Source organism: Chaetodon auriga, chromosome 3, assembly GCF_051107435.1.
Source record: "Chaetodon auriga isolate fChaAug3 chromosome 3, fChaAug3.hap1, whole genome shotgun sequence".
NCBI lineage: Eukaryota > Metazoa > Chordata > Actinopteri > Chaetodontiformes > Chaetodontidae > Chaetodon > Chaetodon auriga.
Window position 1 is genome coordinate 29,874,546 of NC_135076.1, and position 21,044 is coordinate 29,895,589.

Genomic DNA, 21,044 nt, shown 5'->3' on the forward strand with positions numbered 1-21,044 from the left:
GAAGGCATGTTCATACTTTTTTCTGCTGTGATTCGTTCATTTCCCTGAGTGGGATCAGCCTCTGCTACCCTTTGTTGTCCGTGTTCTGTCTTTTTTTGTGTTTCTTGGACGGGATGTAACTGAAATGGAATTTCTCCTTCGGGAGACTAATAAAGGCATCTGATTCTGATTCTGATTCTCGCTCCAGCTGCCAAACATTAGGACCCACTGATCCATCCAGGACCGTCTAAACCACCACAGTGTCGTGCTCCCCTGTACCTTGTTGACAACGTCTCCGAAGGTGAGGTTCGTCAATGCCATCCCAGCGTAGCGGCGCAGGGCCATGTTGATGGGGTCATTTTGCATGCCGTACATGTCCTGGTCCAGGTGGATCAGATCAGCCACTACCTGTAGACCACCTGCAGGAAAACACCAAGCTCTTAACACAATGTGTCACTGATGTTCGGAGAAACAAAAGACTTGTAGGTGTTTCACAAACCTAATTCATTCATGGCGCGTCTGTACTCCTCTTCAAAGGAAAGCTTCATGATGGCACACATGGCCTGACAGATCTGAGGGTCCACAGGTTCAGGGATGTCTGCAGAGAAGAAAACAAATAGTTTCATCAATGATAAATCTACTGGGGTCACTGATCAGTGGAAATCTGGACAAACCAAAACCACCAATGAATGACGTCACTCATGGTTTTGGCTTCTTAGGCTTTAGAGGAAGCTTTACTCACCGGTGGTTTTGGTTCCTCCGGGTGAAGGTGTCCCTGCGTGGCTTTCGATCCAGTCCCAGCCGCTGTCACAGTAGGTCCGGATCTGCTCCAGCATGTGCAGCACCCTCATCTCCCGGCGGGCCTGTCCCTCGTCCTGCTGGGAGTAGATGATGTTGTGGAGGGCAGCGCTGGCTCTGGATTTGGCCTCACGGCTGCAGCCCATCGCTGTCCCGCCTGCTGCAGTCTCCCCAGGTCCACTGCTGCCCCCCGGAGCTTCATGCAGGATCTGGACCAGTAGGGGGACGCAGCCGGACTTTCTCATGGCGATGCAGCTGTCCTGAGAGCTGGACAGGGCCAGCAGAGTCCGAGACATCTCCTCCTTATCTCTGTTAGCGAGCATGGAGAGCAGCCAGAATACCATCTCCACCTGAAGAGAGCGTTCAGAGTAACTTTACTCAAGCGCTGGGCTTAAGTGCCATTTTTGAGTTACTTGTTCTTCATTTGAATATTTCTATCTTATGCTACTCCACTACGTCTCAAAGGAAAATGTACTTCTTACTCCACTACATAATAATAATAACACATGAGCTCCACTTTACCAGCTGCAGCATGAAAGTGATGAACACATGAATGCATCAGTAATTAGAATCCAGTGATATATATTATTTTGAAATGAGCCATTCTGCATGAGTACTTTTACTTTAGATACTAATAAATAAGCTGTACTTTGATACTTGTAATTTTGTACTTCTACTGCAGTTTTCTATGCAGCACTTGTAACAATATTTCTACACTGTAGTATTATTACTTTGACTTGAGTAAATGACCTGAATACTTTACATGTAAGTGCTGATGAACTATTTTTTGGCGGGTGTGATCACTTCATGCTGCAGAGGCAGAAAACTACAGACTGACGTGATGTTTTTAACCCTCACCTTGCTGCCTCCGTCTGCAGGAGCGTCTGTTCCTGCTGCAGCAGCTGATGACTGGTTGTTCTCCGGTTCTCCAGCAGGGGGCTTCTCAGCTCCGGACAGCTTCATGCGCACACACGCACACGCACACGCACACACACACACACACACACACAGGAAGAAGAGGAGGAGGATGTAATATAAGATATGTGTCATTTATACTGTGGTCAGTTTTAAGCCTCTGATTTTCAGTGAGTACTTTCAACCATTTGTTTCTACAAAGTCCTGTGAGTGAAGTTTATTACAGGACGTTATCTTATCGTAGGTCATAATGGAAACATGAACGCTGTGAAATGAGTGAAAAAGCTCCTGATCTGTTTTAGTCCGCCTGCTTTGTATATTCTCTGTTATTGTTGCTCCACTCGTCGGCTGCAGGTCTGATGGATTACAGCATGGTGAAGTAAAAAGGATAAAAAATCATTCAGTGGCTCATTTAAAACCCAAACGGCTCATTTAGAGACTCTTTTCTTTTTTCTTCTGTATGTTTCTGTTTTCTATTATTATTGTTCATTTGTTTTTTTTTATCAACATTTTGTTTATATGGTGAGAGCAGCGCAGTCCTCATTCATTCATTCATTCATTCATTCAGTCATGTGTTTTGATGAGTGAATGAACTGAAACCACAGACGTGATTTTGATGTCTAAATTGTCAAATCAACGGACTCGTTTCCTCAGAACTCAACTGAAACGTTCATTTCACTGCCCCCGCCGGCCCCAATGCCGCGCCCCCCCCCCCCCCCCCCCCCACACACACACACGCAGAGCCCTCCTCTTTGTCTGCAGACACACACATCACACCCTGAGGCGTTACCATGGTGACGGGATGGATAAAGGGGGATGAAAGCTTTAAAGGAACTCTCCGAGGATTTCAGTCTGAATCCAAATGAGGCAGAGAGAGAGAGAGAGAGAGAGAGAGAGAGAGCGTGCGTTCGTGCGTGCATGTGTGCGTGCATGCGTGTGTGTGCATGTGTGCGTTCCTCCTGTTAAACAAAGGAAACCTGAATATTTTTCTTCTTGTGTGTCTGACAGACTGAATCTGTGGCTCTGATCCAAACCTCCTCCATTAAACACAACCAGCACACACCACCACAAAATGGACGCCGGCGAGAGGAAATGCAGCCCAGGATGAACCGATCAGTTTGTGTGTTGCTGACTATCAGGATTCGCTGCTGGACAGTTAAAGTCGTCCTGTGACTGGACGAATGGAGGATGGTGGCGTGACTCCTCCCTCATCAGATTAATCACACTGATCAACAGAAAATCAAACGTTGTGATTGAACCACCAGCAGCTGCCTCTGAGTCCACGTCTCTCTGGACCAGGACCTCCATCTGAGCGGCTCCCTGCTGGTGCATGTTTGGATTTTTACGATCCTTTAAACAGCTGAACCAGCAGCTCCAGTTTTCACAGAGGAAACAGTGGTGAAGAAGAAGAAGAAGAAGAAGAAGAAGAAGAAGAAGAAGAGTCAGTGTTTGTGTGAACGATCCAGAATAATGGAGAGAAATATCTGTTTGAAACAAACTGAACTCTGTTCTCCTCACAGTGTTGACATGAAGGCAGAAGCCTCGTTAAAGCAGATCTGTCTGCTGAGGGACGGACAGGACCAGGGGACAGAGAGGACGTGTGTCTCTGCGATGTGTGTGAACTGAACCTTCACTGCAGTCTGTCTGACTGAGCTCTGCTGCGTCTCCTTGTTATTCTCAGAGGAAGGCGAGCAGAGAAAGGACGAAGAGGCTCGCGCTCTTCATCTCAGACACTCACTCCGTGCCAACCCTGCAGCCTGGCAACAGCCAATCACAGCTCAGCTCTGAGACGGCTGAAAAGACCTGGATTCTCTGCATAGTAACGAGCCGGAGCTGAGGAGGAGCAGGAGGGAGAGGAGGAGGAGGAGGCTCTGCTGAAGCTGAACCTTCATGTACAGCTGATCAGACGAATCCAGTGTAATCTGGGTCACTGTTTCATATTTACAGCCGCAGCGTTAACGAACCACTCAGTGTTATTACTGACTCATCTGCTGAGTGTTTGATGAAGAGATGAAGTGATGAAGAGATGAAGTGATGAGTCTCAAAAATGTGAATCACATGTTCAACAGTCCAAAGAAACACCTGAGAAAAGCAGCTGATTAAGTTCTATTTGATTAAGTAAAAGTCCTGCATTTCAAAATGTTACTGAAGTAAAAGTTTCTTGATGTTTGGGACGAACTCGATCAAAGGTCACATTCTGTCTCTCGGACACTGTTGAAATGTCAAACTGTATCTATGGTAACTGTGTGTAGGCCAACGCTACGCCAGCTAAAAGCTAACAAAGCTGACACCTCGTCCACGTTTAAAGAACGGAGCTACAGTGAAGGTATGAGCGGGTTACTAACAGAGAGACTGCAGCTCAGTGTGATGCAGGCGTCCCTCAAAGCTCTGCTCTCGATCCGCTGCTCATTTCATCTCCACTCAGACGTGAAGGTCAGTGTCCCACCAGAATCCAGATATTCCAGCAGCTTCATTCATGATGTTCATCAGAATTTGATTCTCTGTTTCCAGTCAAGATCTTACCTAATCCACACTTTCTTCTTCTGTTTTCTCTTTTAAATTTAAGTTTTCAATGAACACGTGAATTTCTGCTGTTTTTTAGGTGAACTCTCGTGTCTTATTTTATGAATACAGTTGATTTTATTTCAAACTAAACCTGTTTGTAAAAAGCTGCTTTTTATGATTCCTTCTGGTTTTGTAGGTCAAAGATCACGTTGAGTTCAGTCTGCTAAATAACTAATGAGCACAGCTGAGATGATTTATTATTAATAAAGTCCAACAGCACATAGAAAATTTAATGGTTTCAGCGTTTTCACATTTTATTCAACTGATCTGTTTTAACAGACTTTAACTGTCCCATGAACAATCAGCCATTTAACAACAGAAGAAGAAGTGAACGGCTCATGGACATTTAAGGAGTTTCAGTATCTCGTTTAACACAAACAATCTGTGAATCTGTTCGTTCGGGTTAGTCGATGAGTCATTCTGGTGGCTGGTTTAACCACTGAAACATTTCTATCAGATAAAACAGATTAGATCTCCTTCGGTGGAGAGGAGGTCAGCTGACAATCTGTCAGTATGATACTATAAAAACTGAGTCACATAACTACAGTGATGAACACAGTCTCTGTGAAACCCTGAAAAAAACAACAACAAAAACAAACATGAAGCAAATTATCTTCAAACTGCACCTTGAACCAAACTGGAGCCTGAAGCAGGAAATGGTCAAATTGGATTGGATGATGGTGGATATGACCTTCAGAGCCGACTGTGGACAGACGGGAGGCCGAGCGTGCAAACAGCTGGAAAACCACAACTGAGACACATTTTCCAAACGTGTTGCACACGTGAGCAGATGACGCTCCGAAAACCAGAATAATATCAACGTAAACCACGTTTCTAAACGGGACGGCGTTGCAGTCTGAATGTCCAGGTGATTCTACACTGATGGAAACAGAACTAGGATTATCATATTCCATTTCTGCCTTATTACAAACTGTCTTTAAAGCAGAAACATCCACAGAGAAACGACCCCGACTGCAGCACACACCAGCCAATCATCCCATGAGCAGCCGGAGACAAATATGGAGACAAACTGGTTGAACCAGAAACACGTTCAGCTGAAAGAATGTCGAGCTTTCAAACGGACAGACGGGCCGAAGCCACGACGCTCTGAGCTGCAGACAAAAGTCAACCTCTGGTTTTTCGTGACTTTGTTGTGTTTTCAAAGGACGGATCAGACAGGAACATGGAGACCGAAGCAGCTGTGAGTACCTGTGAAACGTCCTCACTGATCTGTGTGAACAACTGAAAGCAGATTATCTGATTCACTTTGAACAAGCCTGAACATGAGCTGAGGTGACAAGACAAACACTCACGTTAGACCTGAAAGAGCAGAAGAAAAATCCGAATCTGACCAATATTCAAACATTAATCAAACGTTTTACGGTTCCTGCTCCTCCAGTTTGAGCATTTTCTGCTCGTCACTGTTTCACACAATTCAATTATTAGAATTTCTTTCAGGGTTTTGATTGTTTTCAGACAAAAAAAAAAAATGTAAAACTGCACTTTGGGAAGTTTGAATTTCTCCAGTTTACATCTGACCGACTGAAAAACTGATCAACAAGCTGAATGTACACTCATGCTGAGCTAAATGCTAACATCAGCATGCTAACAAGGAGCAACTAAAGAACTGAAGACTGAAAGAAAATGAAATGTTTTCACTGGTATCTTCATTAGGTTACTAATTCTGCTTAATTCCACACGGTGCGATCATACAGGTGTCCAACAATCAGAAGACTCACTGTGTCTAAAAGAGCTTCAAAACACAACTTTATAAAGACCAGACCTCCGAAACAAAAGACTGGAAATAAACAGATCCATTATGAGTCTCGCTGAGGAACCTTCACTGGAACATGACCAGAAAGAACCTGAACTATGTCTCCAAGAGGACAACAAGACGAATGACTCTGACCCAGACGACCAGAAGGTCAAAAACACGAGGAAGAAAGATCTTATGTCACGTCAGAGGGATAAAAGTCCGCTGAGTCTCCTCAAAGAGGACTTCAGCCAGTTTAAGGAAGAAGTGTTCAAAGTGTTCAAGGACAAGGAGACAAAGATGGAGCATGAAGACCGTCCATCAACTCAGGCAGAAAATAAACTCGTCAGCACTACACTTGGTCTTCTGAAAGAAGACTTCAGCCAGTTTAAAGAAGACGTGACCAGTGTCTTCAGTGTCAGCTTGTCCAAGGACAAAGAGACAAAGTCCACAGAGAAGACAATGAACCGTCTGAGCTTTCTCAAAGAGGACTTCAGTCAGTTTAAAGATGACCTCTCTAACGTCTTCAGAATTGGTCTTTCAAAGGACAGAGACACTGCGAAGGAAGACTTGTCGAACACCTTCAAGATGAAAGTCTCCAAAGCTGAAAGGACTGACGACCCCTTTAAGAGTCTGTTCAGAAGAGACCAAAAGACTTCTCAAAAAGCAGAAAACAGTCAGGGAGTTAAACAGACATGTTTAGAGACAAGCGAGGAACAAAAGGATGATGGCTTTAGGGGAAACCTCCCAGAGCAGGAGGAGGACAGTGAGGTGGATATAACTGAACGTCTCTCTGAAACACAACAAAGCGAGGAGATGACTCCATCTCGGACAGGTAGGTCCCATCATGGCCACCGGAAAACCAAACGTTACCTCGCAGAGCTCTCGGTTTGTCGGGAAATGTTGATTAAATGAATTAAAAGTGCAGATGAAAGAGATGAAGTGTGAGAATCAAGTTTTTTTTATCTTTTATCGAAATTGACAGCCGAGCAGAGATGTGAGAGCGAAGAGGGGAGTGATGACTCGTCTGTGGTGTCTGCAGAAGACAGGACGATACACGAGGAAGACGAGGATCAGCCACCAGAGACTCGTCCCTGGGAGTCTCTGTCCTCTGGGATCAGCCTCTTTACTCTGAGACACTCTAACAAAGAAGTCCTGAGGTGAGTCGAACCACCTGAGAACAGAGTCAGACTGTCAGGTTCAAACTGTTTGATAAAACTTTAGATTTACTGTGAAATATGAATGTTATGTTTCATGTTCAGCTGCATGATGTTGTGGTTGTTTCTGCTCCTGCAGGGATCAGCGAGGAGGAGACTCGTGGTCCGTGAAGAACTGTAAGCTCTCACACTGTAGACTTAATATCTTCACATATGTCCCTCTGGGCCTATAATAAACTTTACAGTATCATCTGCATAGAGTTCGAACATTTACTGAGTACTACCATAATCACAGGGTTTGGAGCTGAATGTTGAAAACAGAGTCTTTGTGGTTACTAATGTGGATTTTACATCTTTTAATCCAAGATCACAATTTCATTGTTAATATTATCTCTTGTCAACACACCTATTTCAGTTCTATGTAGATATTATTTAGCCATTTTCCACTGTTGGTCTTTCTGAAGGACTGGTTGTCCTGCTCGATACAGATGGTGGTAACTGTTGTTCTGTTTGTTATAATTGTCCTTGCTGTGATGTCATGTCACATCTGAGGGGCCAATCACAATTGACAGCACTGCAGCCAACCGCTGATATCAGCTGTGCTTGGGTTTAGTATGACCTTTACCCTAATTTAGTCCCAGGACCTCATCTCCACAGAGAGGATAACTTGTTATGTTTCACTATCCTCTGGCAGTGACAACGGTTTGTTTTGATCAGGAGACATTTCTCTGCTCGGAGACAAAGAGGAGAACCAGAGTCCAGAACTGAGTCACAGTCATGAGATAAAAGTCTGACACGAGGAGATCTTAAAACCTCTGGGTCTGTAAAACAAACCCAATGTGAAGCGCCTAAACCTGCAGTTCCTCCAATGACCACTTGAGGATGACTCCAAAAGTGAGCCAATCCCCACAGACCCCCATTTTAAAATGTCCAACTGTCCATTTTAAAATGTCCAACCAGCAGAAATAAGCACATTTAGTTGATGCAAAAAACAGTTTTGGTTCTAAAGCTAATTTCCTCATTCGTGACAAATGTACACTGTGAATCTTTTGAACTCACTCATTGAGTTCTCATTATTCTAGTTACTCTTCAGTGACCAAATCTAATTAATCAACATTTAAACAAAGTTTGTCTATAGAATCTAAAACATTATGACAAATATCTAACATGATTCTTCAAACTGTTCAAACTTTTCAGTCTGGCCAACTGTCTAAAAACCTGAGGAGAGTCAATTTACATGATATGAAGCAGAGAAAATCAGTAATCTTTAAAAACATACACTTTTATGCCTTTATTAGTTTTATAGCATTAGTTAGTTTTAATAGTTGACAGTACATGATTACGAGATTTTACTGGACAAATGACTCCAACTCTTCTTCAAATATCAACATTAATGGCTAAATCGAATAATCTTGTTCCCTGTTTTGCTCCTCAGTTGCCTGCTATTTGACCTTTGACCCAAACACCGCCAACTCAGAGCTCCATCTGACTGACTGCAACAGGAAGGTGACTCGAGTGTGGTTGGAACATCAACCCCCTGATCACCCAGACCGGTTTGAGCGCTGTCCTCAGGTCCTGTGCAGGGAGGGACTGCTGGATTCGGTGTACTGGGAGGTCATGTGGAACGGCGGTGCCGACATCGGCGTCACCTACAACAGCGTCTCCAGAGGTGGAGACCCAGCGAGCTGTCTGCTGGGACACAACAAGTGGTCCTGGAGTTTGGAGTGTTCAGAGGGAAGCTACACACCGTGCCACGATAACAAGAGGTTCAGGTCGTGCTCACCCAGACCCTTCACCCACAGAGTTGGGGTTTACCTGGACTGGTCTGCAGGCTCTCTGTCTTTCTACTGTGTCTCTCAGGACTCCATGGTCCTCCTTCACACCTTCACCTCCACCTTCACTGAGCCTCTGTACCCGGGTTTCTGGGTCTGGGCCTATGATGGCTCAGTGTCCCTGTGTCATGTGGAGTTAGATTGGGAACGACTGCTGCAGTGATGGTTTCTGCAACGATGGGTAATCGAAGGTCGGCGAGGCTCACAGAGGAGCATACAGAGGAGCTGGCCGGTTGATCCACTTCCTGACTGGAGGTGCATGGAAACACTGTGCTCAAAATTCATACACATCTAAAAGAAACAGCTAGCGTTACGTTAGCGTTCCTGGACCAACCCCTGAGCGTGTTTGCCTTCATCAGCCTGGAGGAAACATGTTGCAGCCTTAAGGTCCAGTCACACCAGAAGCTGCCTGATAGAACGAGTCACTCCAAACCCTCATTTCAATCAAGAGAGTTACTGAAGAGGGAAAAAATGATCTCAGAGCTGGCTAGGTTGCTAACTGACCATTAGCTACTTTGTTAGCTCAGTCTTTAGCAGAATAACAATTCATGCAGTTCAGTGAGAAGTCTCATCAGCGCAACGTCGTCCCTCTTCCTCACTGTGTGTAAACCAGGAAGTTTACACTTCAGTAACGGTGACACACAGCTAATAGGCTACGTTAGCTTCTCCATTTTGGACTCTCCGGCTCTCCGTCCACTCAGAGCTCAGCTCTGACAAGATGCCTTGTTATTGGTCAATGGTACGAATTCACATGACGATAAAAATTCCCACGTTGGTTGAAGTGATCGTGTTATAAATGATGACTTTCATATTTTTCATTGTTTTACATTAATGAGTACAAAACCTGCTTCAATAAAAACTGAACACAGAATCAGTCTGAGTGATATTTGCTGTCTGCTGTACACACACGCTCAAACTGTGTGTGTGTGTGTGTGTGTGTGTGTGTGTTCATGTATATGTCTGACCTGTAGCTGGCTCTCCTGACTCCCCCGGGCCTCATGCAGCTCTTTCTCCAGCTGCTCCAGACGAGCAACACGCATCTGCAAAACAAACAAACAAACACACACACACACACACACACACACACACACACAGTTCAGACACATCCAGATGTGCTTTCTAACCAGATGTCTGTTTTATCCCATCTACAACAGTTCAACATGTTCTATTATACATGTATACATTAAGATTTTTGATCTGTTGTCAAAACATTTTTTGTAAATGACTGTCCAATCAGCAGCTGGCAGTCTCACCTGTGTCCTCTGAACCATCTCGTCATTGGTGCCGAAGCGTTCCTCCATCACAGACCGAACCTGCTGGGCTTCAAACTCCAGCTGCTGCCGGATCAGATCCATCTGCAGAGAAAACTGCAACACACACACACACACACACACACACACACACACACACAGAGGGTCAGCGGTCAGGGGTCAGAGGTCAGTATTAATCTGAATCTGCAGTCGATGTACAAAGTACTTGAGTAAATGCACTTAGTTACTTCCACCACTGCTGTGCTTTAGTGTGTGTGTGTGTGTGTGTGTGTGTGTGTGTGTGTGCATGTGCGTGTGTTCTCACTGTGTCGATGCGAGGCAGCTGAGCCAGTCTCTGTGACAGCGCCTCCAGCTGGCTGAAGTACCAGCAGCGCTCCCTCTCCTCACGGTCGATCTCACCCAGCAGGAGGTTCCTGCAGACGTTCACACGTTAGCATACTGTTAGCATCAGAGCGGCTAACGCTCCAGACAATCCCACAGAGAGGCACACACACACACACACACACACACACACATGCATGCTTGCCTCTTTCACTTTGCTTGACAAACTTTGGATGAATATGTGATCCAGTTTTGATTTTGGAGACTTAAACTCAGAATTTTAAAATTAAGACTTAAAGTTTGTGAAGTTTCACCTTTTTGACGACCTGCTGGACATTTGACTGAGTTCAGAGCATGAATTCAATCAGATGAGTCTCAGAGTAACACAGCTCAGTTTTAGACATTAACATTACAGATTTATTTCTGATTCAGTTTCACAGTTTTGTGGCATTAAGATAAATATTCATTAAGATTCTCATTATTTTGCTTCTTATTTCTCCTCATGAACATCCTCCACCTGCTCCACCTGCAGCAGAGCTCAAACCGTCAGCTGACCTCTCCTTGTACAGCTCCTCCACGTGGTGGTCGCTCTGTCGTCCATCAGCTCCACTGATCACAGCTGTTTTGGGCGGAGCTCCGTCCAGGAAGTGATGCGGCAGCATGATGGCGGCAGTCTCCCCGCCGGACGCTGCGCTCAGACGGGATGAAGCCCTGAGCGGACTCTTGGCTCTGCTCACCGCTGCCACTGAGGAGGAGGAGCAGGAGGAAGGAGGCAGAGCCAGACGATCATCTAGCTCCGCCCCTCTGACACCTGTTAGCCCCGCCCCTCCCAGACTGTCCGTCAGCAGCCTCAGGTTGTGAGGTTGGTGCTTGAGTTCGTAGTAGTTGGTGAGGTCCATGTGGAGCTCTGAGGGAGGAAGAGGAAGAGGAAGAGGAAGAGGAAGAGGAAGAACAGAGCATCCATTTATCTGCCATCCACTCATCCCCCTGACGAGCAGCTGCTCTGCTCTATAAACACAGCTGCCGTCAGATAATTGAATTCTAGTCCAGACTAACTGACATTAATGAGGTGTTTAATTGAGTCGAGTCATAACGAGGCAGAGCCAATCAGGTTAGCTGATTGAGTCGATTATTTCTCTGTGAATGCTGATTGGTCCCCCCGGAGGCTCGACGGACTCCTCTGTGGTCTCTACAAACAGATCAAGGTTAAAGGAGTGTTACACCTGAGAACAAGAAGACATGTGACACACTCAGACCTTTGAGCTGGTGCAGCACGTCGCTCCTCCCGGACGAGGCCAGAGTTCCCGCCTCCTGCTCCAGTTTGCTCTGCAGCTGCTTCAGCACCTCCTGCATCAGAGGAGGAGAAACGCTTACAGAGTGAACAGCCTAAAATCAAAGAGCCTTTCGGCTGAGGAGCCTCACAGAGCCTCCACTCTTAAACATCATCGTTCTGTATGAAAACAGTCACTTTAAAGGTTTTTAACGATGAAGGATATCAGAATCAGTCTTTGACAAACCCAACAGACGTCCTTTGTCTGTCTTTGTAGATTTGTTTCGGTTCAATACTCAGATTTCACCGTCTTTTCTTTATAATGGTCGCTGCTTCTTTTTAATTTTCATCTCAACAATCTTAAAATGTGATATTGATCTCGGCTCAGTGGTTTCAGCCTCACGCAGAACCAGCGACTCACAGCTCAGGCAGGACGACGTCCACTGAAGACGCAGAGACAGAGGTCAAATCCTGACCTGAACCCTGCAGACTTCAGACAGGTGAGTCTGCTGTCCTCAGGTGAGTCTGCTGTCCTCCTGCAGACTCACCTGATGCAGGTGAATCGTGTCCAGCTGCCGTCATCTCATCTGTTTGTGTGTCAGACGTCCTGAATCTGGTCAAACCAGCTGAGCTCAGCCTGATAATCCAGCTGCTCTCAGCATCTGGACATGTGAGTGTGAGTGTGTAGTCACACACATGTGCTCACGCACATGTGTGTTTATGAGTGTGCAGCTGATAGGATTTATGTCCGGCAGGCTTTGGTCTTAGCCTGATTTTGCAGCTTTCTGTCTCTCTGCTGAGACGGTGGGGCAGCTTGTGCTTTGCCTGAGAGGTAAAATCCAGGAAAACAGCCCAGAGGTCAACAAGCTGAATATTTCTGGGTCTATATTTTCTGGACAGCTGGTTGGACAACACAGCTCATGTGAGGTCACCTTGGACTCAGAGAGCTGATTAGTTTCTAATATATTTCTATAAAAATCAGCCTGCAGAGACAGAAACTGTCCACAGGAAGACAGACGTTCATGTCTTCTCTTCACATTCAGGTTTGACGTCATTCTCAGAGAACAAAGTGAGAGCAGCCCTGAAGGTGGAGCATGGAGGGGTGGGGGGGGTGGGGGGTTGTAGGTGGTGTTATTCATGGTGTTGGTGGTGGTGTTGAACATGGTGTTTGTGGTGTTGGTGGTGTTGATGGTGTATCTGGACTCACCTTCATGCCGAAGGTCTCGGTCTCCAGTTTGGACAGGTGGTTGGAGTTGTCCTCCAGCTCCCTCCTCAGGTGGGAGTTCTCCTTGCGGAGTGCCTCCACCTGGTGGGCCAGCTGGTCGTAGGAAGCCACGGTGTTGGCCATCTTCACACCCTGCAGCGCCCCCTGCAGGAGCCAGAGGAGGAGCGTTAGAGGTGGAGCACACCTGTGTCTGCGTCACATGGTTTAAAGCAGGCGGAGGAGTTTCTGACAGCAGCAATAAAAGAAGAGCAGACCAGCAGAACGATCCCAGAGAGAATCAAACACTGATGGATCCATCCAGCAGAGGAAGCCGGACGCTCGATTGGTCGCTTTCTCTGCTCTGACTGTAATTATGTAACGTAAACAAAGAGACGTTTGTTCTCTTCGTCGCATCGACTCAGATTCAACCACAGAAACCAGAACGACGCCAATGGACACAAAGAAGAAGACACAAAGACACAGAACATGAGGAGAGACTCAAAGGTCCAAAGACAGGAACCTCCTCCTCCTCCTCTCCTCCTCCTCCGATCCTCCTCTCCTCCTCTCCTCCTCCTCCGATCCTCCTCCTCCTCCTCTCCTCCTCTCCTCCTCTCCTTCTCCTCCTCCTCCTCCTCTCCTCCTCCTCCTCTCCTCTCCTCCTCCTCTCCTCCTCTCCTCCTCCTCCGATCCTCCTCCTCCTCTCCTCCTCTCCTCCTCCTCCTCTCCTCCTCCTCCGATCCTCCTCCTCCTTTCCTCCTCTCCTCCTCCTCCTCCTCTCCTCCTCCTCCGATCCTCCTCTCCTCCTCTCCTCCTCTCCTTCTCCTCTCCTCCTCCTCCTCTCCTCCTCTCCTCTCCTCTCCTCCTCCTCTCCTCCTCTCCTCCTCCTCCTCTCCTCCTCTCCTCCTCTCCTCCTCCTCCGATCCTCCTCCTCCTCCTCCTTCTCTCCTCCTCCTCCTCCTCTCCTCTCCTCCTCCTCCTCCTCTCCTCCTCCTCTCCTCCTCCTCCTCTCCTCCTCTCCTCCTCCTCTTCCTCTCCTCCTCCTCCTCTCCTCCTCTCCTCCTCCTCTTCCTCTCCTCCTCCTCCTCCTCCTCTCCTCCTCTCCTCCTCCTCCGATCCTCCTCTCCTCCTCCTCCTCTCCTCCTCCTCCTCCTCTCCTCCTCCTCTCTTCCTCCTCCTCCTCCTCCTCTCCTCCTCCTCCCCTCCTCCTCCTCCGATCCTCCTCCTCCTCCCCTCCTCCTCCTCCGATCCTCCTCCTCCTCTCCTCCTCTTCCTCCTCTCCTCCTCCTCCTCCTCCTCTCCTCCTCCTCCTCTCCTCCTCTCCTCCTCCTCCGATCCTCCTCTCCTCCTCCTCCTCTCCTCCTCCTCCTCCTCTCTTCCTCCTCCTCCTCCTCCTCCTCCTCTCCTCCTCCTCCCCTCCTCCTCCTCCGATCCTCCTCCTCCTCTCCTCCTCCTCCTCCTCTCCTCTCCTCCTCCTCCTCCTGGCAGCAGATGGCTCACAGGGAGTCTGATCATCTGTCACTTCAGCTTCAGTTTTGTGCTCAGCGACGGTCTGTTAGATAACATGTTATCTAAGTTTCCCCTGCGGCTGTTTGCAGCCTCCACTCAGCTGATCCTGAATCAGTCTGATAACACGTCGCACTCTCTGCTCATCGCCGTGGTTTCATGTTCCTGTTTGTCCACGAACAACAACAGACCGAAGAGCTGAAACTGTGCAGCATCGTTACGAATGCTCAGACCTCACGCTCACATTAATGTCACACACTCATTGTCATTCATCAAGTTCTGCCAAATGTTACGAAACATTCTCAGTGACTGAAGGAAACGTGCAGATCAACATGATGAGGACACGCTTTTACTTTGACAGTCAGAAACCAACAACGTGTTTCCTGTTTTCCTACAATATCCAAAGTATGATGAAGGTTTTTGTGGTTGTTCTGAGATTCAAAGCTCTTCAGTGTTCATACTTTCACCTGTTTCAGGTGTGTCAGTGCTCGTATGGACACCTGACTTGTTTTGGGATCGTGAACCTCTGCTTTAACTAAAACCACCATCTCTCCTGAACCTTCTAGAATATCTGAGTAGACCAGGTCCCACACAGTCTTCTCTGATGTTCAGATGTTCTTTGTCGTGCTGCACGCTCTCATCCTGTTACTGACCTTCAACGTTGTGGCTCTTCTAGGATGTTCGCGCTGCACAAATGAAACGATCAATAAGCGAGCGAGCCCGTGTGACACAGTGAGGTCACTGCTTTGGGGTCGGAGCTGCACATGCTCAGTGCGCTCTTTAAAGCTGCTCATGTGACCGAATGAGGCGCGACCTTCGCTGCAGACACGACGTGTCGGACAGACTGCTGGTTGTTTGTTTCACACGCTGAATAAAACTCTGCTCTGACGTTACTCAGATGATTCTGTGTGTCGTCAGGCTTTTCCTGCTCAGCGCAGCAGATCTGAAGTCAGCAGGCGGTCAGTGCAGCAAATGTCACTGCTGCATTCATTATGTGGAACTGACCCCGAGGGGATTGTGGTTCAGAGGAGGGCGGAGGACTGAGAGGAGAAACAGGATCCAGAGTGTCATTTAAGGCGGATTTACTGGACGTATTCTCAGATTACGGGACAGACAGCAGAGGACAGACTCAGTGGACCAAAGCTCAGCAATAACCTCATTTTATTCTCAGAGTTTAAGTAGTTTTAGCAAAGCTCAGCTGATCTATGAGATCTGATCAAATCTGAAACTCTACAGACAAACAAAGTCTTTGTTCTGAGCGTAACGCTCTTTGATTATTGGCCAGTAAGTCATTTCAGTCACTTTCAGTTAGAAGATGATCAGAACGTGGACACTTCAGGTGAGCTGCGTCCAGTCCAGCATGGGTCAAACCCCAAAACACTGGATCCGACATTTCCCATAATGCAACTGGACTACAGGTAACCAGCATTATCATTACGGACAGCTCTGTTACCTCAGGAGACGAAGGCCTCGCTGAGACTCAGTCTGACTGCTGCTGATTCAGAGTTCATGCATTTCTTCTTATTGAGCTCAGTCTGAACTGAGTGAACGTACACGTGTTCAGTAAATGTAGTTTCTTCTGCAGAACTCACGTTGCTGAAACTGGTTTATGTGTTTTCAGAGATTTTAGTTTCAGAGCAGCGTCACGATCATCAGTGAAAGTCCGTCACACTAACACTCCAACGGCTGAACACATTCGTCAGAAACATCTGGAACGAAGCTGCAACACAGAAAAATGAGACTTAGGTCCATGAATCCGTCGCCCCAGTGCATGCTGGGAATGTTCGCCATGTATCTGCAGTCACATGATCAGCACTCAGCCGTCATATTAACACTGGTGGTTTCAGCCTTTACTTCAAAATAAAGTGACTTCAGACGTGTGTTAAGATTCAAACCACCGTCTTTCTCGGATATCAAAGTGTTTCCATCATTCAACCGCAGACAGGACACCATCCACCACGACCTCTGACCTCTGACCTCTGAGCCTCAATGTTGCCTCTGAGACGTTTCTTCTTCTGAACAGACGGTTTCAGGGTTCACAGATGGTCCTCACAAGCACAGAAGAAATGTGTGTGTGTGAAGGTGCCTGTGATACTGCAGACCTCAGCTGGAGAGAGAGTGTGTGTGTGTGTGTGTGTGTGTGTGTGTGTGTGTGTGTGTGTGTGTGTGTGTGTGTGTGTGTGTGTGTGCTTTCCATCAAAAGCCTCTGACATATTGATGTTCTGTATCACCATGGTAACAGGCCCACATCCCCACCATCGCCATGGTGACACATTTACATCAAGTGATGGCACACACACACACACACACACACAGGCTCTCTCTGCTGCAGTTGCTGCAAAGCATGCTGGGTTAGAACATGCAGAGGCTCCCAGAGGACAGCGAATCAGACGCCGACTTAACGAGCGTTAACGGAGCTTGTGAACGGTGCAGTTTCTATGGCAACGACCGATCTGACGCGTGTGACCCCAATATGAGACGACGAGGAGGAGAGATGAAGAAGGAAGAGGCCGGAGAAGAAGAAAGAAAGAAGGCGAGGAAGAGGAGCGAACAAGAGACGAGCACGAAAGCAGCTGCAGTGAAGGAGGACGGACAGGAAACAGAAGCTCAGGTGAATCATTTCCACTAATTAACGATCCACACCTGAAGCTCAGCAACGAGGAAAAACATGGAAACTCTAAAGTCACCCTGAGAACGCCGCTTCACAGCCACCAACATCAGAGGTGATTCAGAGTGACTCCTCGTGTAGCACCGAGCGCAGCCTGCAGGGGGCCTCCAGTGCACTTCATCAAAAAACACCTGGAATAAATGAGGACCACCTGGTGGACTCTGCGTCTGCAGACACTGTTACCACCAGTGACCACAGGGGGCGCCACAGCGAGCAGCTCTGAGCTCAGACTGAACGCAGTACTGTGTTGTACTTTTACACAAACAGTAACCTGACGTTAGCTCATCGTGTCGCTCGGGCCTCGTGTCCTCCTCTTCCTCCTGTTCCACTTATGGAGCCTTCAGGTTCCTCCTGCTGCTCTGCAGAACGTTTAGAACAGAGAAGAGAACCTGTGATCCACGGCTGTGTATCTGAACAAAGAGAGAGTCGATCACCACCACCTGCTCCACCCCCACATCCTCCCAGTCTGCATCCCTCTCCCCCCTCTGGGACTGTCTGGTTACCGTGGCAACCGCATCCTCCAGGCAAAGAGAGATGGAGGAGAAAATGGCGTCGGTGCAGAGGGAGAGTCATCAGACATCCACACTCAGCTTCAGCCTGGACGCCATTATGCTGCGTTCATCACTGTCATGTGGTCGGTGGTTCCAAATACAGGCGGCGTCCAGACCTTCCTCTTCTTTATCAAAACCTGTTGTCTTTCACCCACAATGCACCTGCACCACCAGCAGGTCAGCTCACTTCTTTCCAACTCCACACCAACAGATCTGTTTCAGCTTCTAACATGAAGTCTTAAGATGAAACTGACTCGAGTGACATCACCTGAGGACATTTATCAGACATCACACAGACACTGAAGACTTTGTGCTATAAGCCTGATCTCAGAACAGCCTGGACTCTGTTTAAAACGCCAATCAAACCACAATCAATCATCAATAATCAAACTGTTCACTGACAGCAGCTCCATGTGTTCATCTCCTTCATCCATCATGTGTTCACAAAGTGGTGAACTCGCTCCATCCTCTGTGATCGACTGAGCCTTTCCAGGACGCCCCTTTCATACCCAATCATGATGCTCTCACCTGTCACCAATCAGCCTGTTTACCTGTGGAATGATCCAAACAGGTGTTTTTGGAGCGTTCCACATCTTTCAGTCTGTGAAACGTGTTGCTGCATCAGATTCACAATAAGAGATATTTACAGAAATCAATGAAGAACATGAAATGTATTGACTGTGAGCTGTTCTCAGGTCAGTTTGTGTCAGAGAGGATCAGATCAGCTGATCACAGTCTGACGGACTGTTTTACACAGTGAGTCTGCTGTTTTGGAATCAGGATTCTACTTGTTCTACACCTGGAAACACCTGGAAACACCTGCAGAGGTGGAGTTTAACTTCAGAATGGATCAGACCGTTGAGAGGACGAACACGAGTTTGTTTAACATCATTTAGCAAAGACAACATGGCCGCCTCCTGTGGAGCCATCAGACTTGCCTTCAGTCTTTCAACCATCAAAGCTTCAAGCCTAAAAGTCTGAACGCCTTCACGTCCACGACAGCTGAGCACACCTGCACCTGAGCAGGTGAAAGCTCTGCAACGAGCCAGTGAGTGGACGACGCGACATCGCAGCTGCCTTTTCCAGCTCACAGAAGAAGGACTTCCTGTCCCCGAGTCTGAACCACCACGACCCAAAAACAAGCTTCTGAACACCTGATCCGAGGTCAGAGGTCAAACTCAGCTGAGAACAGATCAAAAACAGATTAGTCTGAATAGAAAAGTGACACTTCTGACAGTTTGATCATCAGAGATGAAACTTTATCTGATTTCACTGAAACACAGACTGGTCCTAAACATCTGAGTCGAAACACAGATCCACTCTTGATCTGATAGATCCACTGTGATAGATCCACCTTGATCTGATAGATCCCCTCTGATCGATAGATCCACTGTGATAGATCCACCCTGATCTGATAGATCCACTCTGATAGATCCACTCTGATCTGATAGATCCACTCTGATAGATCCACTCTGATCTGATAGATCCCCTTTGATAGATCCCCCCTGATCTGATAGATCCACTCTGATAGATCCACCTTGATCGGATAGATCCACTCTGATCTGATAGATCCACTCTGATAGATCCACTCAGAGATAATAGATGAAGGACAGAAGTCTGAAACTTCAGAGAAACTAGAAAACAACAAACACTTTTCTTGATCAGTGACTTCAAAGATGAATCGATTGTTACTTTCGTGATCTGAGAGAAACTTTAAAGGATCTTTAACTTCCTCTGCAGAGGCTGCAAAAGTAAAACAGGATTATAGGACACCAGAGGACACTGCAGGACGCAGACATCCTGGTTCATGGTTTGGAAATGTTTTACAGTCATTGATGGATGATTGATCTGAATCGGTGTGATTGACGGGCTGACACAGATGACTGAGCTTCAGCCTGGACTTTATGAAAGAAGGCTCATTTTTCAGATGTGATCGAAAACGTGTTTCGTGTGAACGTGTTGATGTTGACACGTTGATGCTGCCTGCGGCAGATGAAGAAAACAAGCAGAAGTCTGAGTTTTTAGATGATTTTCCTGCTGCTGCCGACGGGCTGCAGCTCAGAGTTCAGGCCTACAGACGGTGGAAACAAACTTCAGCAAACCTTCAACAAACCTCTGATCTGACGCCATTTTCCAAATCATCCGTCAGGTTTTAGGCTTCTTTCCTTTCAGGCAGATGCTGGTTTAAGATGATCCTTATCACGTAATATTATCATCATGTGGACATGCAGCTGGGAGCAAGGCCTGTTTTTAAAGACACTTCCTGTTGGTGGGTTCAAGGGCAGTCTGACATTTGACAATTGCAGATCTGCTGCTGAGCAACGTTAGAACGACGGATCGTGTTGTCAGGAAATCAAACAGCAGATGAAAAAGCAGAACGTGAATGTGGATGTTTCTCGTTTTAAATATGTTGTTGTCCAGCAGTCGACACTCAGATGTAGGACGTTCCTTAAACACATCCCAAGCAGTGTCAAAGTACTGCAGGTGTCCGAAATATCTGAAAGTTATTTAGGAACTGAGATAACTGTTACAGCACAAAGTGACCCGAGTCATCAGAAAGATATCTGAGCCCAGCGAACTCGAAGTCATGCATCCTTCGGAAAGGAGCTCCACCTCAACACCCAGCCAGAAGAAGGAAGCCTTGGTGGAGATGGAGACCCTACAGAGCAGCAGGTGAACCCGGACCAAGTGTTGAGTTTGCTGAATTAAACAGAAGGAGATGTGAAAACATCAAGGACTCGATGATCAAATACACTTAAAGCAGAAATAAAGGCTCAAAGACTCTAAGCAGCGTTCGACGGTTCAGTTCTGTGAAAGCTTTCAGTAAATTCACCTGAAGTTACAGAAGCTTCAGATTAACATATCAAAGCTGTGACGCTGCTGCTGGATCGTTCAGTCATGCTGTTCTTCAGTCTGCGGTTGCTTCCTGGTTTAGAGGTGAACGTTTTCTACCACTTTCAAAATGACGTTCGTGAATCTCCCAATTTAGAAGTTTAGTTTCCAGCGTTGAAGAGTTTTTTTAAATAAAGATTTCATAGATTTAAACAGAGGAAAAACCTCTTCTGCCTGTAAAAGAACTAAAGTATTGTGACCCCCACTGTGTCCACTGTGTCCACTGTGTCCACACCTCTGCACTCAGGACACGCCTCCATCGGCGTTCATCCTGGACCATAACATGAACTGACGTATGCGACCTGCCACGTTTGACATGTCGTGTTCAGAAACTCCTAAACTGACCTGGGATCAGTCATTCTGTC

General features: G+C 47.0%; 3 protein-coding genes across 3 annotated transcripts in view; 2 read left to right on the plus strand and 1 right to left on the minus strand.

Annotated features, from left to right (window-relative positions):
* reep6 (receptor accessory protein 6) overlaps window positions 1-21,044 on the plus strand; it is a 151,659-nt gene that overhangs the window by 24,547 nt on the left and 106,068 nt on the right. The gene's annotated exons all lie outside the window — the stretch shown is intronic.
* The window catches only part of apc2 (APC regulator of WNT signaling pathway 2), a 34,224-nt gene that overhangs the window by 11,646 nt on the left and 1,534 nt on the right, over window positions 1-21,044 (minus strand). The window contains exons 2-11 of the mRNA XM_076726828.1: window positions 13,069-13,230; window positions 11,848-11,938; window positions 11,147-11,498; window positions 10,575-10,683; window positions 10,253-10,366; window positions 9,965-10,039; window positions 1,636-1,734; window positions 722-1,127; window positions 479-577; window positions 259-398 (exon numbers count right to left, since the gene is read on the minus strand). Coding sequence (XP_076582943.1) covers window positions 259-398; window positions 479-577; window positions 722-1,127; window positions 1,636-1,734; window positions 9,965-10,039; window positions 10,253-10,366; window positions 10,575-10,683; window positions 11,147-11,498; window positions 11,848-11,938; window positions 13,069-13,209 — 1,626 coding nt within the window. The 5' untranslated portion in view covers window positions 13,210-13,230. The remainder of the gene's footprint in view (window positions 1-258; window positions 399-478; window positions 578-721; window positions 1,128-1,635; window positions 1,735-9,964; window positions 10,040-10,252; window positions 10,367-10,574; window positions 10,684-11,146; window positions 11,499-11,847; window positions 11,939-13,068; window positions 13,231-21,044) is intronic.
* LOC143318471 (uncharacterized) lies at window positions 5,126-9,863 on the plus strand. Its single transcript, XM_076726833.1, has 5 exons — window positions 5,126-5,458; window positions 5,973-6,845; window positions 6,996-7,170; window positions 7,307-7,344; window positions 8,603-9,863. Exons 2-5 carry the CDS (start codon window positions 6,077-6,079, stop codon window positions 9,160-9,162), a joined length of 1,542 nt encoding a protein of 513 aa, XP_076582948.1. The 5' UTR covers window positions 5,126-5,458; window positions 5,973-6,076; the 3' UTR covers window positions 9,163-9,863.